The sequence below is a fragment of the Emys orbicularis genome, chromosome 21 (genome assembly GCF_028017835.1).
Source record: "Emys orbicularis isolate rEmyOrb1 chromosome 21, rEmyOrb1.hap1, whole genome shotgun sequence".
Classification (NCBI taxonomy): domain Eukaryota; kingdom Metazoa; phylum Chordata; order Testudines; family Emydidae; genus Emys; species Emys orbicularis.
Window position 1 is genome coordinate 4,839,382 of NC_088703.1, and position 13,958 is coordinate 4,853,339.

At 52.6% G+C, this 13,958-nt stretch overlaps 1 protein-coding gene across 1 annotated transcript in view; it reads left to right on the forward strand.

Moving 5' to 3' along the window:
- The first annotated feature begins 497 nt into the window (after positions 1-497).
- Positions 498-13,958, forward strand: part of LOC135892908 (neutral amino acid transporter B(0)-like) — a 29,528-nt gene continuing 16,067 nt past the window's right edge. Inside the window, exon 1 of the mRNA XM_065420670.1 lies at positions 498-1,054. Coding sequence (XP_065276742.1) covers positions 498-1,054 — 557 coding nt within the window. The remainder of the gene's footprint in view (positions 1,055-13,958) is intronic.

Below are 13,958 nucleotides of genomic sequence, written 5' to 3' on the forward strand. Positions count from 1 at the left end.
AATCAGAGGTGGGAGGGACCCGCCTGCGTAAAGGGAGTTTTGGTGACATAGGCTTGTGGGTGGCTGTGTGTAGGTGGGGGCACAACTTTCCTACTGAGGTAATATGTGGGGAGACAACAACCCCCTCCCCCCACAACCGGCAGTTGGGCAGAGCCTTTTGGGCGGGAAACCCACTCTCCCTCTCCTCCTTGCCCCGCCCTCCCTCGGGACTTAGCCCCTCTCCTATCCAATAGCCTGGTCCCGTCTCCTCCCCCGCCAGCCTTTGGCCGCTCCGTCTCTCATTCTCCCGCTCTCATCGCCCCGCCCCCTTAGACCGCTTCCACCAATCACCGCCCGTGCCCCGCCCCCTTGCCGCTCCGCAAAAGCGCCGCCGCTAGCTCGCTGCTTCCCTAGTCTCACACGCCGGCAGCTCGCGCCCCAGGCCGAGGAGCTCGCGCGCTGTCTCTAGGCTCCTCCACCCGCGCGCGCGCATCGGGACCCGACGCTCCGTGCGGGCCATGGCCGCGTGTAGGGACCGCGTCCGCCTCCAAGGCGCCGGGGAGAAGGGCGCCTCCAACGGGGAGGTCGGCCCGCAGGACGCCGGCAACGGGACCCTCTTCCCCCCGCCGGGCTCCCCCTCCAAGGCCGCCCGCGTGCGGGGCTGCCTGCGCGCCAACCTGCTGGTGCTGCTGACCGTGGCCGGGGTGCTGGCCGGCGTGGCGGTGGGGCTCGGCGTGCGGCAGGTGCCGGGCGGGCTGAGCCGCGCCGGGATCCTCGCCTTCTCCTTCCCCGGCGAGCTGCTGCTGCGCCTGCTGAAGATGATCATCCTGCCGCTCGTGGTCTGCAGCCTGGTCTCCGGCGCCGCCAGCCTGGACCCCGCCGCCCTGGGCCGCCTGGGGGGCTGGGCCATGCTCTTCTTCCTGCTCACCACGCTGCTGGCCTCGGCCCTCGGGGTCAGCCTGGCCTTCATCATCCGGCCCGGGGAGGGGGCCGCGCCGCCCAGCCTAGGGGGCGAGGGGGACGGCGCCGTGCCCGAGGCCAAGGAGGTGGCGGACTCCTTCCTGGATCTCATCAGGTGAGGCGCTGGAAGGGGGCAGAAGCCAGGGGGAGCCACGTGTCCCCTGGGGCAGATGCATAGCGGGTATGTGGGAGGGGGGAGCGGGGCTGCAATTCCCCCCCATCCTCTGGAGGCTATGGGCGGGGGGACGGCGCTGTACATACCTCGGCGCTGGTGTCTGGTGGGACCTGGGGAGCGTGGAGGACCCTGTCTTAGGCCTGGTCTACACTACGAGGTTAGGTCGACTTTAGCTGCGTTAAATCGAATTAAGCCTGGACACGTTTACACGACGAAGCCCTTTCTTTCGACTTAAAGAGCCCTTTAAACCGGTTTCTTTACACCACCTCCGACGAGGGGATTAGCGATAAAATCGGCCTTAGGGGGTTGGAATTGGGTTAGTGTGGACGGAATTCGACGTTATTGGCCTCCGGGAGCTATCCCACAGTGCTTCATTGTGACCGCTCTGGACAGCACTCTCAACTCAGATGCACTGGTCATTTCCTGTTTGCTCAGCGTGGAGAGCACAGGTGACCATGCAGAGCTCATCAGCACAGGTAACCATGATGGAGTCCCAGTCCCAGGATCGCAAAAGAGCTCCAGCCTGGACCGAACGGGAGGTACGGGATCTGCTCGCCATCTGGGGAGATGAATCAGTGCTGGCCGAACTCCGAAGCAGTAAAAGAAATGGCAAAATATTAGAAAAGGTCTCCAAGGCCATGAAGGACAGAGGCCATAACAGGGACGCACAGCAGTGCCGCATGAAAATTAAGGAGCTAAGGCAAGCCTACCACAAATCCAGAGAAGCAAACGGAAGGTCTGGGGCTGAGCCGCAAACATGCTGCTTCTACGCGGAGCTGCATGCCATTCTAGGGGGTGCAGCCACCACTACCCCAAGCGTGTGCTATGAGTCCCTCACTGGAGAAAGACACAGGGAAGCGGGTTCGGCGGACGAGGAAGATGAGGATGGAGAGAACATAGATAGCTCACAGCAGGAAGGAAGCGGAGAAACCGGTTTCCCCAACAGCCAGGATATGTTTATCACCCTGGACCTGGAACCAGTAACCCCCGAACTCACCCAAGACCCTGTGGGCACACAGGGGACCTCTGGTGAGTGTACCTTTGTAAATATTACACAGGGTTTAAAAACAAGCGTGTTTAATGATTAATTTGCCCTGGCAATCGCGGCCAGTACAGCTACTGGAAAAGTCTGTTAACGTGTATGGGGATGGAGCGGAAATCCTCCAGGGACATCTCCAGAAAGCTCTCCTTCATGTACTCCCAAAGCCTTTGCAAAAGGTTTCTGGGGAGGGCTGCCTTATCCCGTCCGCCATGGTAGGACACTTTACCACGCCAGGCCAGTAGCACGTAGTCTGGAATCATTGCATAACAAAGCATGGCAGCGTATGGTCCCGGTGTTTGCTGGCATGCAGACAACATCCATTCCTTATCGCTCTGTTATCCTCAGGAGAGTGATATCATTCGCGGTCACCTGGTTGAAATGGGGCGATTTCATTAAGGGGACATTCAGAGGTGCCCCTTCCTGCTCTGCTGAACAGAAATATTCCCCGCGGTTAACCACGCGGTGGGGGGGAGGGGTGAAGTGACCATCCCAGAGAATTGGGTGTGTGGGGGAGGGGAGTTAGTTGGGTTTGTGCTGCATGTTAAACCTGAAACCGCAGCCCCTCCTTTTACATTGCAAACCCATTTTAAATGGCCAACCCAACGGGTGCTTGGTATGGTTAATGAGAGCAGTACTGTTTTAAACCATCCCCACTTGTTAACAAGGTTAAAAAAGCCAAAAGACTGTGTCTTACCATGGCTGCCTGCAAGCTGAAATCTGTGGCCTGGCACTGCGTGAGTGATCTCTCACACCAAACCGGCAGGCCCTCAATATAAGAGGAAAAATGCGACCTTGTAACGAAAGCACATGTGCTGTTTGATGTGAACAGCAAAATCTAACGTGAAAGAGTGTACCCATTGTTCTCTAAAATGTATCTTTTTTAACCACCTATCCCTTCTCCACCAGCAGCTGCAAATGTTTCACCTTCACAGAGGCTAGTGAATATTCGAAAAAGGAAGCGAAGGACGCGTGACGAAATGTTCACTGAACTACAGACTGCCTCCCATGCTGACAGAGCACAGCAGAATGCGTGGAGGCAGTCAATGACTGATTTTAAAAAAGCCCAATATGAGCGAGAGGAGAGGTGGCGGGCTGAAGAGCAGAGTTTGCGTGCTGAAACGCGGGCTGAAGAGGAGAAGTGGCGTCAGCTTGTACTCAGAAAGCAAGAGTCGATGCTCCGGCTGCTGGAGCATCAAAGTGATATGCTCCTGCGTATGGTTGAGCTGCAGGAAAGGCAGCAGGAGCAGAGACCGCCGCTACAGCCCCTCTGTAACCAACAGCCCTCCTCCCCAAGTCCCATTGCCTCCTCACCCAGACGCCCAAGAACACGGTGGGGGGGCCTCCGGCCACCCAATCACTCCACCCTAGATGATTTCCACAGCAATAAGTTTTAAAGTGCAGTGTGTCCTTTTCCTTCCCTCCTCCCCCACCCATCCCGGGCTACCTTTGCAATTATCCCCCTAGTTGTGTGCTGAATTAATAAAGAATGCATGAATGTGAAGTAACAATGACTTTATTGCCTCTGCAAGTGGTGCTTGAAGAGGGGAGGGTAGGGGAGGGTGGGGTGCTTGGTTTACAGGGAAGTAGAGTTAACCGGGTGGGTGGGGGGTTGGCGATTTCATCAAGGAGAAACAAACAGAAGTTTCACACCATAGCCTGGCCAGTCACAAAACTAGTTTTCAAAGCTTCTCTGATGCGCACCGCGCCCTGCTGTGCTGCTCTAACTGACCTGGTGTCTGGCTGCGCGTAATCAGCGGCCAGGCGATTTGCCTCTACCTCCCACCCCGCCATAAATGTCTCCCCCTTACTCTCACAGATATTGTGGAGCGCACAGCAAGCAGCAATAACAATGGGGATATTCTTTTCGCTAAGGTCTGAGCGAGTCAGTAAGCTGCGCCAGCGCGCTTTTAAACGCCCAAATGCACATTCCACCACCATTCGGCACTTGCTCAGCCTGTAGTTGAACAGGTCCTGACTCCTGTCCAGGCTGCCTGTGTACGGCTTCATGAGCCATGGCATTAAGGGGTAGGCTGGGTCCCCAAGGATCACGATAGGCATTTCAACATCCCCAACGGTTATTTTCTGGTCCGGGAAGAAAGTCCCTTCCTCCAGCTTTCGAAACAGAACGGAGTGCCTGAAGACGCGAGCATCATGTACCCTTCCCGGCCAGCCCACGTTGATGTCGGTGAAACGTCCCTTGTGATCCACCAGGGCTTGCAGCAGCATTGAAAAGTACCCCTTGCGGTTTATGTACTCGGTGGCTTGGTGCGCCGGTGCCAAGATAGGGATATGGGTTCCGTCTATCGCCCCACCACAGTTTGGGAATCCCATTGCAGCAAAGCCATCCACTATGTCCTGCACGTTTCCCAGAGTCACTACCCTTGATATCACCAGGTCTCTCATTGCCCTGGCAACTTGGATCACAGCAGCCCCCACAGTAGATTTGCCCACTCCAAATTGATTCCCGACTGACCGGTAGCTGTCTGGCGTTGCAAGCTTCCACAGGGCTATCGCCACTCGCTTCTCAACTGTGAGGGCTGCTCTCATCCTGGTATTCTGGCGCTTCAGGGCAGGGGAAAGCAAGTCACAAAGTTCCATGAAAGTGCCCTTACGCATGCGAAAGTTTCGCAGCCACTGGGCATCATCCCAGACCTGCAACACGATGCGGTCCCACCAGTCGGTGCTTGTTTCCCGGGCCCAGAATCGGCGTTCCACGGCATGAACCTGCCCCAGTAACACCATGATTTCCACATTGCTGGGGCCTGTGCCTTGTGAGAGGTCCATGTCAATTTCCTCATCACTATCGTCGCCGCGCTGCAATCGCCTCCTCCTCAGCTGGTCCTGGTTTTGCTTTGGCATGTCCAGGCTCTGCATATACTCCAGGACAATGCGCGTGGTGTTCATAGTGCTCATAATTGCCGCGGTGATCTGAGCGGGATCCATGATCCCAGTGATAGCTATGGCGTCTGGTGTGAAAAAAGGCGCGAAACTAGTATCTAAAGACCAGGGGAAGAAGGGAGGGAGGGAGGGGTGTCACGGACTCACAGATCATGCCCACTCTTGGCCCTGTGCGGTCCGTGGGGGGTGCCCCTTTTAGTGAGACAGCCCTTCTCGGGGGTCCACTCTCTCTCGGGGTCCGGCCCCTCCACCTCCTGGATCCGCACCTCTCTGAGCCTTAGCACGTCTGTCTCTGCCGTGGGCCCCCTCAGGGAGTCCACTCGCTCTGGACCCCCGGGGCCTCCACCCCCGAAGGGGTTGATGCAACCCTGTTCTCTAGACCGGAGTGACTCTCAGCCAGCATGAAACAGGAGGGTTTATTGAGAGTTGAACACAGCACAGGAAACTCTCTGACCCTCAGGCCTGGCCTCCCTCAGCCCAGCACATCCCAGTCTCTCTGCATCCAGGTGGGCTCTGCCTGCTTCCCCTCTCCAGCCCAGAGCCCCCTGCTCGCCGCTGGGCATCCGAGATCCCCGGCCCCAGGCCCCGCCTCTGTCCATTGTCTTCCCTCCAGGTAAACAGGGTCGTAAACCAGGGCCTCCTCTCCTGCTTCTCCCTCTGGCTGGAACCGGCTGGTTAGGTCACTGGGTCCTCACTCTGCAGCCCATTGTCCTCCCACTGGCCAGAACCGGCTGCGTCTCCTCAGCTGGGCCTCTGGGTCACCAGGTCGCCAGGTCACCGGTCGCTGGGGTATCCATCCTCCCGGCCACCGGCTGGGTCCCCACGTCCTCTCTCCGGTCCTCTGCAAAACACACTCCCTCTCCCCTCACCTCGTTAAACCAGTAACACCCAGGGAAACTGAGTCCCACCCCCTCTGCATGCAAACCATTGAAACCCCACAGAAAACAAGAAACCCCCCCACTTCGTCACAAGGGGCGAGTGACGACATGGCGTACAGGTACAGGGAATTAAAATCAAGAAAGGTGGCTGTGCATCAGGGAGAAATACAAACAACTGTCACACAGAATGCACCCCCCAGAGATTGAACTCCTAAGCCTGGGTTTAGCGGGCTGTTGATTTGACAGAGGGAGGGGGGAAGGAAATGAATACAGAACAAATCTATTTTTTACATCTTAAGACGACAGTGCAGCATGACTGATAGCCCTCGGCATTTTCTGGGTGCTTGGCAGCAAATACTGGGCGCGTACCAGTATGACGATGATGGATACCAATCATAATATACTATTTATTGCGAAAAGGCAAGGGGTTGCTGCTGTGTAGCAATGTAACCCTACGTGTGCCAGCCACATCTCTGCCAGCACCCAGATCGCCCTCAGCCTTTTCTGGGTGCTTAGTAGACAATACTTGGCAGAAAATAGTATACTACGACTGGTAGCCATCATTGTCCAACGAGGATGGTTAAAGGCAAGGGGTTGCTGCTGTGTAGCAATGTAGCCCCACGTGTGCCAGCCATATGTCTGCCAGCACCCAGATCGCCCTCGGCCTCTTCTGGGTGCTCAGCAGACAATACTTGGCAGAAAATAATATACTATGACTGATATCCATGATTGTCCGACAAGGACGGTTACCAGTCGTAATAAACCATCTACTGCCAAAAGGCAAGGGGCTGGTGCAATGCAGCCCTACGGCTGCCAGCCCCACAGCTACCAGCATCCCGATCGCTGATGAAGGCTACCACTCATGCTGCACCGTCTACCGCCAAAAGGCAGTTATCTGCTGCTGCTGTGTAGCAATGCAGTCCCACGTCTGCCGGCACCCGGAAGACATATGGTGACGGTGAGCTGAGCTGAGCGGGCTCCATGCTTGGCGTGGTATGTTGTCTGCACAGGTAACCCAGGTAAAAAGGCGCGAATCTATTGTCTGCCGTTGCTGTGACGGCGAGGGAGGGGCCTGACGCAATGTACCCAGAACCCCCCGCGGCACTGTTTTGCATCATTCGGGCATTGCGATCTCAACCCATAATTCCAATGGGCGCCGGAGACTGCCGGAGACTGCGGGATAGGTACCCATAGTGCAATGCGCCGGAAGTCGACGCTAGCCTCGGTACTGTGGACGCGGTCCGCCGACTTCATGCACTTAGAGCATTTTATGTGGGGACACACACAATCGGCTGCATACAACCGGTTTCTATAAAACCGGCTTCTATAAATCCGACCTAATTTTGTAGTGTAGACATAGCCTCAGGCAAGACTTGTTCCGGTAGCGAAGGGAAAACAGACACGTGTCCCATACCCAGGGCCGCCGGGCGGGGGGGCAAGTAGGGCAATTTGCCCTGGGCCCTGCAGGGACCCCTATGAGAATATAGTATTCTATAGTATTGCACTTTTTTTTTTTTTTTTAATGGAAGGGGCCCCCAAATTGCTTTGCCCCAGGCCCTCTGAATCCTCTGGGCGGCCCTGCCCATACCCCAGATCTAGGAGGGACCCAAGTCCTGGCTGACCCTGTTGATTCTGTCCGGCTCCTTAGAGACTAACAAATTTATTTGAGCATAAGCTTTTGTGGGCTAAAGCCCACTTCTTCAGGTGCATGGAGTGGAAAATACAGTAGGAAGAGGTGCCATAAGTACTCCTCGTTCTTTTTGCTGATACAGACTAACTACGACTACCACTCTGAAATGCATCCTGGCTCCAGCTCTGTACCTGGCAGGCTGCAGATCCCCTCCTCTGCCTGAAGGTGCCTTGGCTACCCAAGCGCCAGAGTTGCCCTTCTTGTGGATGGGTGCTTCCTCCCCTCCTAGCGCTGTGGTGATGGCTGCTCCAAGGCCTGGATAGGACAGCTGGGGGCTCTGGTTGCAGGTGGTGGAGAGGGGAATCATGCTCATCCCCTTTTACCCCATTCTGGTTGATGGCTGGTTTGGGGAGATAAAAAGTGATCCCTTAGTGACCCCTCTGCACTGGCTGTGTTGTGTGTCCATTGGATGTAATATCTGGTCTCCCTGGCATTACAGCTGGCTGGGTCCATCCACTTAGCTGCTTACTTTTCTGTACAGGTGCACTAAGTTGCATGCAGTTCCCTTGCTCCCACCCCACCCCCATTAGACCTTAAAGTTCTGTGTTTAACCTGCTCTAAGGCAACTATCTTAAACTGCCACTCTGAAGTAACCTCAAAGGCTTTCTGCTAACCTTGTTCTACCTTCAGACTCCTGTCCACTGACTCTTGAGTGTCTGGTTGTTTGAGAGTTTGTAACATGCTGGGATGAGAGATGAGCAGGACATGTTGGATGAGAATGTGCCTTGCCTCCTGCACGGCACTCCCCTCATCTGGAGATCCCAAGAAAGACTTTAGACTCCCAACCTCCTTTCCTGGTACAGTTTGGGAAACTGGGATACAGTGTAGGTATCTATTACAGGGTTTAAAAGAGAACCTCCATGAATTTATCTAGTTAAGTCCTTTGATGGCTATTAGCCAGGATAGGTAAGGAATGGTGTCCCTAGCCTCTGTTTGTCAGAGGGTGGAGATGGATGGTAGGAGAGAGATCACTTGATCGTTACCTGTTAGGTTCACTCCCTCTGGGACACCTGGTATTGGTCACTGTCGGCAGACCGGATACTGGGCTGGATGGACCTTTGGTCTCACCCAGTATGGCCAGTCTTGTGTTATATTGGGCAAGTCACCAAGATAACATAGTCACCAAGTCACCTATGGGAAGCTTGTAAAGACCTGATTGGCACTTCAAGCCATGTAGTATGTCCGGAATGGTGGGAGATCCAACAGGAGACCAGAGGAATGTGATAGTCCCCAACACTTCTGACTCAACATGGCCTGCATATTGCAGTTCTTGTGTCTGACATAAACTTCGCATGTCCGTTACAGACATCCTCTTGCTCATGGTGTCTGTATGCAGAGGCAGCCTGGCCTCTAGGCTGTTAATTCATTAATACTTAGTTGACGTGTCAAGCTATACAAGTGTTGCCAAAGTATAAAAGGGAAAGATCCCTCTGGGCTGTGTCAGATGCTGACGCTCTACCAGGGCTTTACTCTTTTCAGGGTCTCAATTACAGTCAGTATGGTCCATTTGCAGTAGATATTCCCAATCTGGTTGCAGACTGCTACGTAGCAGCCTGCCACTGTGAGAAAGGGAAGGAGACCGCGTCATGTTATGAAACCTAATGGCATCTCTCCGTCTCTCTCCTAGAGTTAAGGGCAGGGTTGTTGTTTTTTTTTTTTTCCCCTCATAGCTTTTAACAAAAAGCCTAGTAGGGAGAGTCTATTTGTGATAGCAGTTGCCTGAAACAGGGAAGATCCTCCCGAATCTGCTGAGTCACAGTGAGTGGTGGTTGAATTAAAGTCTCTCCTTGGTAGCTGGGGATGAGAGCAGTGGCATGCAGCCCATAAGGAAGAGAATTGTTGTCACAAAGCCTGTAACTTGCTGCTGAATGAGTATAGCCTTAGTTCACCCCAAGCGCAGAGGCAACGCAGGCAAAGCTGACGGAGCTCCTGAACCATCAAACGTTCTTTGTTTCTGAATTATACAAATAACTAGATCCTGGTCTGGGTGGAGCAGGGATGTGAGGTAGGCATTATCCCTGTGTTGTGACTTGCCCACAGTCATGCAGGCTGTGGCAGAGAGAGGATTATTACCACAAAGACCAGCCTTCTATAGCATCTTTCATACTAACTTTGTGCCCAAGGGAGTTGACTTGGAGGAGGACAAATAACCCCAGATCACAATTGATGAACGCAAAGGCTCTTTGTGAACAGATTGCTTTGAAATCTGGGGTGACGACCCTGTTGTGCTGGTATAAATCTGACATCCTGAGTCTGTCAGGTGGGAGTTGGGATTGGTTGAGCTGCTAGCCTGGACTGGCATTTGGACACCGAGTGAAGGAGTCAGGCTTGTTGCTGATGGAGAGAGCTTGTTGTGGCAACAGGCTGCTCCTTGTCTGTGAGAGAGCTGATAAGTGGCGGGGGAGGATAGACACTAGCACTGGCTATTGTCTGTCTTGGCCAGCCCAGTATCTTTGATCACTGCACTGCTGGTCGTGGAGCCCCAACGTGAGAGATGACCAAGCTTTGCAATAGCGGCACGCTCCTATGCTTCATTTGTGTCTATTTACATGCTTAAATCAGATGCCCTGTTCCTGTTTTGATGGATGAACAGAAATTTCTTGTTGCAGGAGTTCTCCATCAACTAACACCAAAAATCCCTGCATAGATGACTTATGTCCTAGCCCCACACTTGGAGTGTAATGCCTATTGGGCAGAGAATTAGCTAGCTGTGTTTTGGACACTTGCTCTGAACTACCCTCTATTCTTGTTGGCTTCATGGCCGAGGTGCTGCTGTGTCCCTAACAGCCTGCATCTCCTCCTTTCATTGGAACAGCCTGTCAGAATTTCCCCTCTTCCTGGCAAAAGCGTAACGTCTTACGCATGATTCATGTGAAATGAGGCACAAGGACTGACATTTGAACAGTCTCTTTGTGTTCTTTATGGGCTTTTTATGTGGCTCGGGGCTAGCAAGCTAGCTACTGAAGCCATCTCTTGCCCAGGGGCTCCAACATAGTGCTCTGCCAGTGGCCAGCTTCCACGTAAGCCAGTGTCTTATGCTGAAACTCCCTCACTTCAATGGAATGAAAATGTAGCTTGCATTAGATGCCCTGGCTTTTTCAGGAACCAAACCAAACAGGGAGGGAGTCACCACTGGTCTTGTCTTTAGGAGATGTGGGGGTGAGATGTAGGTGGAGTCCTGTCTGTCTGATGCAATGTTGACTCTGTGTTGAGTCTGCTGCCAGGCAAAGCAAGTGTTGCATAGGGTGGGGCTGAGACTGGAGTGCTGCTCTGGGCAGGCATTCCAGCACTAGCCATGCAGAGGCTGGGTAGGGGGATAGTAAAGCAGAGCTTTGAACTGTCAAGCATGGGTTAACGTCTAAAACGAAGCTGTCTGCCTCAAGTCTAGAAAAAAGGCTAAAATAGCTCTTAGGAGCTCCTAGGAGGTAAAGACCTCCGATGTAGCTTTATCTACGCCCCAAGGGCAGCAGCACAAGAAGTCTGTGGTCTTTGGGGAGCACCACTAGAATAGTAGGGTGGAAAGGTGAGAGGGTTAATTAACCCATCCAAAGTAGTCTTGTTGCCTGTGTTGTAAAATCAGAAATAGCAGCCAAAGTGTTCTCTTCCTAGTGGGGTTGTTGCATATTTTTTGTGTGACCTGGTTTGTTTCCTTGCCTTTTGCAAGGGAGAGTTAAGGGCGCCAATGCTTTAGTTGTTGGCTTAGTCTGGGTCAGGGATGCAAATGTCTCTTACAAAAGAGGAGAAATTTCTAACTGCCTGTTGCCAATGAATTATTATTGCCTTTGTCTGAGTTCAAATAGGCGACAGTGAAATTTCAGAGAGCAATGAGATGTCCAAAAGAGGCAAAGAACTTGTTCTAACAATAGCGATCTTGGGTGTCTGTAGCAAGAGTAGGATGGTGGAGGGGTGGGATTTGGGCCAGTGTGATTGGTAAAGGGACAGGTTCTCATTAACTATAGAAGTGTCAGCTGGGTGGCAGCACAAATTTAGACAGATGTCAATGGTTCTGCTCATGCAAAACTGCTGCCCACTTGAGACATCCGTTAGAAGTGGAAGAGATACCTAAGATAAGGCTGTCAAGTATCAGAGGGGTAGCCATATTAGTCTGGATCTGTAAAAAGCAACAGGGTCCTGTGGCACCTTTAAGACTAACAGATGTATTGGAGCATAAGCTTTCATGGGTGAATATGAATGCGTCTGACGAAGTGGGTATTCACACTCGAAAGCTTATGCTCCAATACATCTGTTAGTCTTAAAGGTGCCACAGGATTCTCTGTTACGAAGATAAGGGTGCATCTAAAACTACAGCGCTAGACTTCCTCAAGGCAGATCTTTTGTCATTAATAGGCTCCATCTCATCCCTTTGCAGCAAGGGGAAATTGAGGACAGAGTCATTGGCTTTACGTTGGAATTTCCTGGCATTTCACTAATCTTCAGTGATCCTGTGTTTTGTTTTTGTTTTTTAACCAGGACTTTGCTCCATGTGTCTTGGCGCTAGGGAAGGTTTAGCATGCTCAAGTGACATCGTAAACATGTTTATCCGGAGGGGTTAGAACAACCAGCAGCAGCCAGGATCTGGAATCCTTGGTTGGACTCTGACATGGGTTTAACCTCTGTTTGCCCTATTACGGCTGCTCAGCACCCTGTGTGAAATAAGTGTGGTCTCAGTTCTAGCAGGCAGGTATATCTATCCAATGATTACTGCTGGCATTATTAGTCCTGGTCATGACCCCTAAGCCAGCACTTTCCCTCCCCCATTGGAAGTTGTGCTGAAGCCTCTTTCAAAGGAGAACTGTGTACACAGTCAAAACTGAACAGGTCAAAATGCCCATCCAAGGGCATCTGGGCACATCTGAATAAACTGCTTCCTCTCCCCCTTGCTCCCAGGAAAATGGATGATCCCTACAGCATGTTTGGCTCCTCTAGGCTCTGCTATCCTGATCAGAAGAGGGGGAGTGAGAGTGAGCAACTGCCAGAGCTGAGGACCCTTCTGGGAGGCAGTGTGGCCTGGTGGTTAGAGCACTGCACTGGGGTGCCATAGAGCTGTGTTCTGTTCAGACTCTCACTGGCTTGCTGGATTACCTTGCCCAAGCCACTTCCTCTCACCGTGCCTCAGTTTCCCCCTCTATAAAATGGGGGGTGAATGGTACAGACCTTCTTTGTAAAGTGCATTGAGATCTACAGATGAAAAGCACTGCTGTACACTGTAGGTATTACAACACAATTGTAACTGTGTTGTAATACCTAAAAACTGGCTGAGGCATGCCTGGGTGTGTGGTCATCCTGCGTTTGCCTGTGCTATACCGGGATAAAAGCAGCTCTCCAGTTTCTGGGGCTGGCAAGGTAGCACTTTATTTTGAGATTAAATCAGAGACACTTGAGGATGTTAGATTCTGTCCCTACTTGCCAGGCTTCCTGCACGGAGATGAGTGATGTATCAAAGCATCAGTGTGCGCTTGGTTATAAGAGATCAAAGACCTTATCCCTGCTTCTGGAAGCTCTGACACAGACAACTCCCTGGGAGAGCCAGAGAAATGTTCCCGCTGGGCTTCTGCTTGTCTGGAGCAAGGGGTTTGCTCCCGTTATTTTTGCCAAGGGACTAGAGGTTTCAGAAATGTGTAGAATCCATCTTAACAACCAGTTAAATTTTCTGCCATCAGACACCAACGATCTCCTCTGTTTTTCAGTATTTCTAACCAGCACTCATCTGAATCACCTGCACAGGTTGGCTTGTGCTCAGAGAAGCCTTCCTAACAGCTAGGGTGGAAACAGAAGGAAACCTTGGCCTATTGATCCTGGGGAATGTGAGGAGGAGAGATGCTGGCCTGTGATGCTCTGACATGTTTGTGGACGATCTACTGCCTTCCTGAGCCTAAGGGCAAGTCTACACTGGAGCGCTACAACAGCACAGCTGCACCAATGCAGCTGTCGCGCAACTGCTGAAGTGCGTCGGCACTCTCCAGTCAGCAAAATTACTCCACCTCTGTGAGAAGGCGGAAGCTATGTCGGCAGGAGATGTAGCGCTGGTGTGGAAAGCGCTTAGGTCGATGTAACTTACGATGCTCGGGGAGGGGGTGTGTCTTTTTCAGCCCCATAGCAACGTACGTTACATAGACTTAAGCAGTAGTGTAGACCAGCCCTTAATTGTGAAAGCCAGCTGGACCCAGTGTGAGAATTATCACGCCAACATCAGAGCTAGGAGACCTACCTAGAGTTGGAGCAGAGGCTGATAAGATTGGATGTGAAAATCCTGATCTTTTATGGCTTAGGTTAGTAGAGCATGAGTGCTCTGTTATCAATATCTTCCCTTCCTCTGGGGAGGCCGGGCAGGGCTAT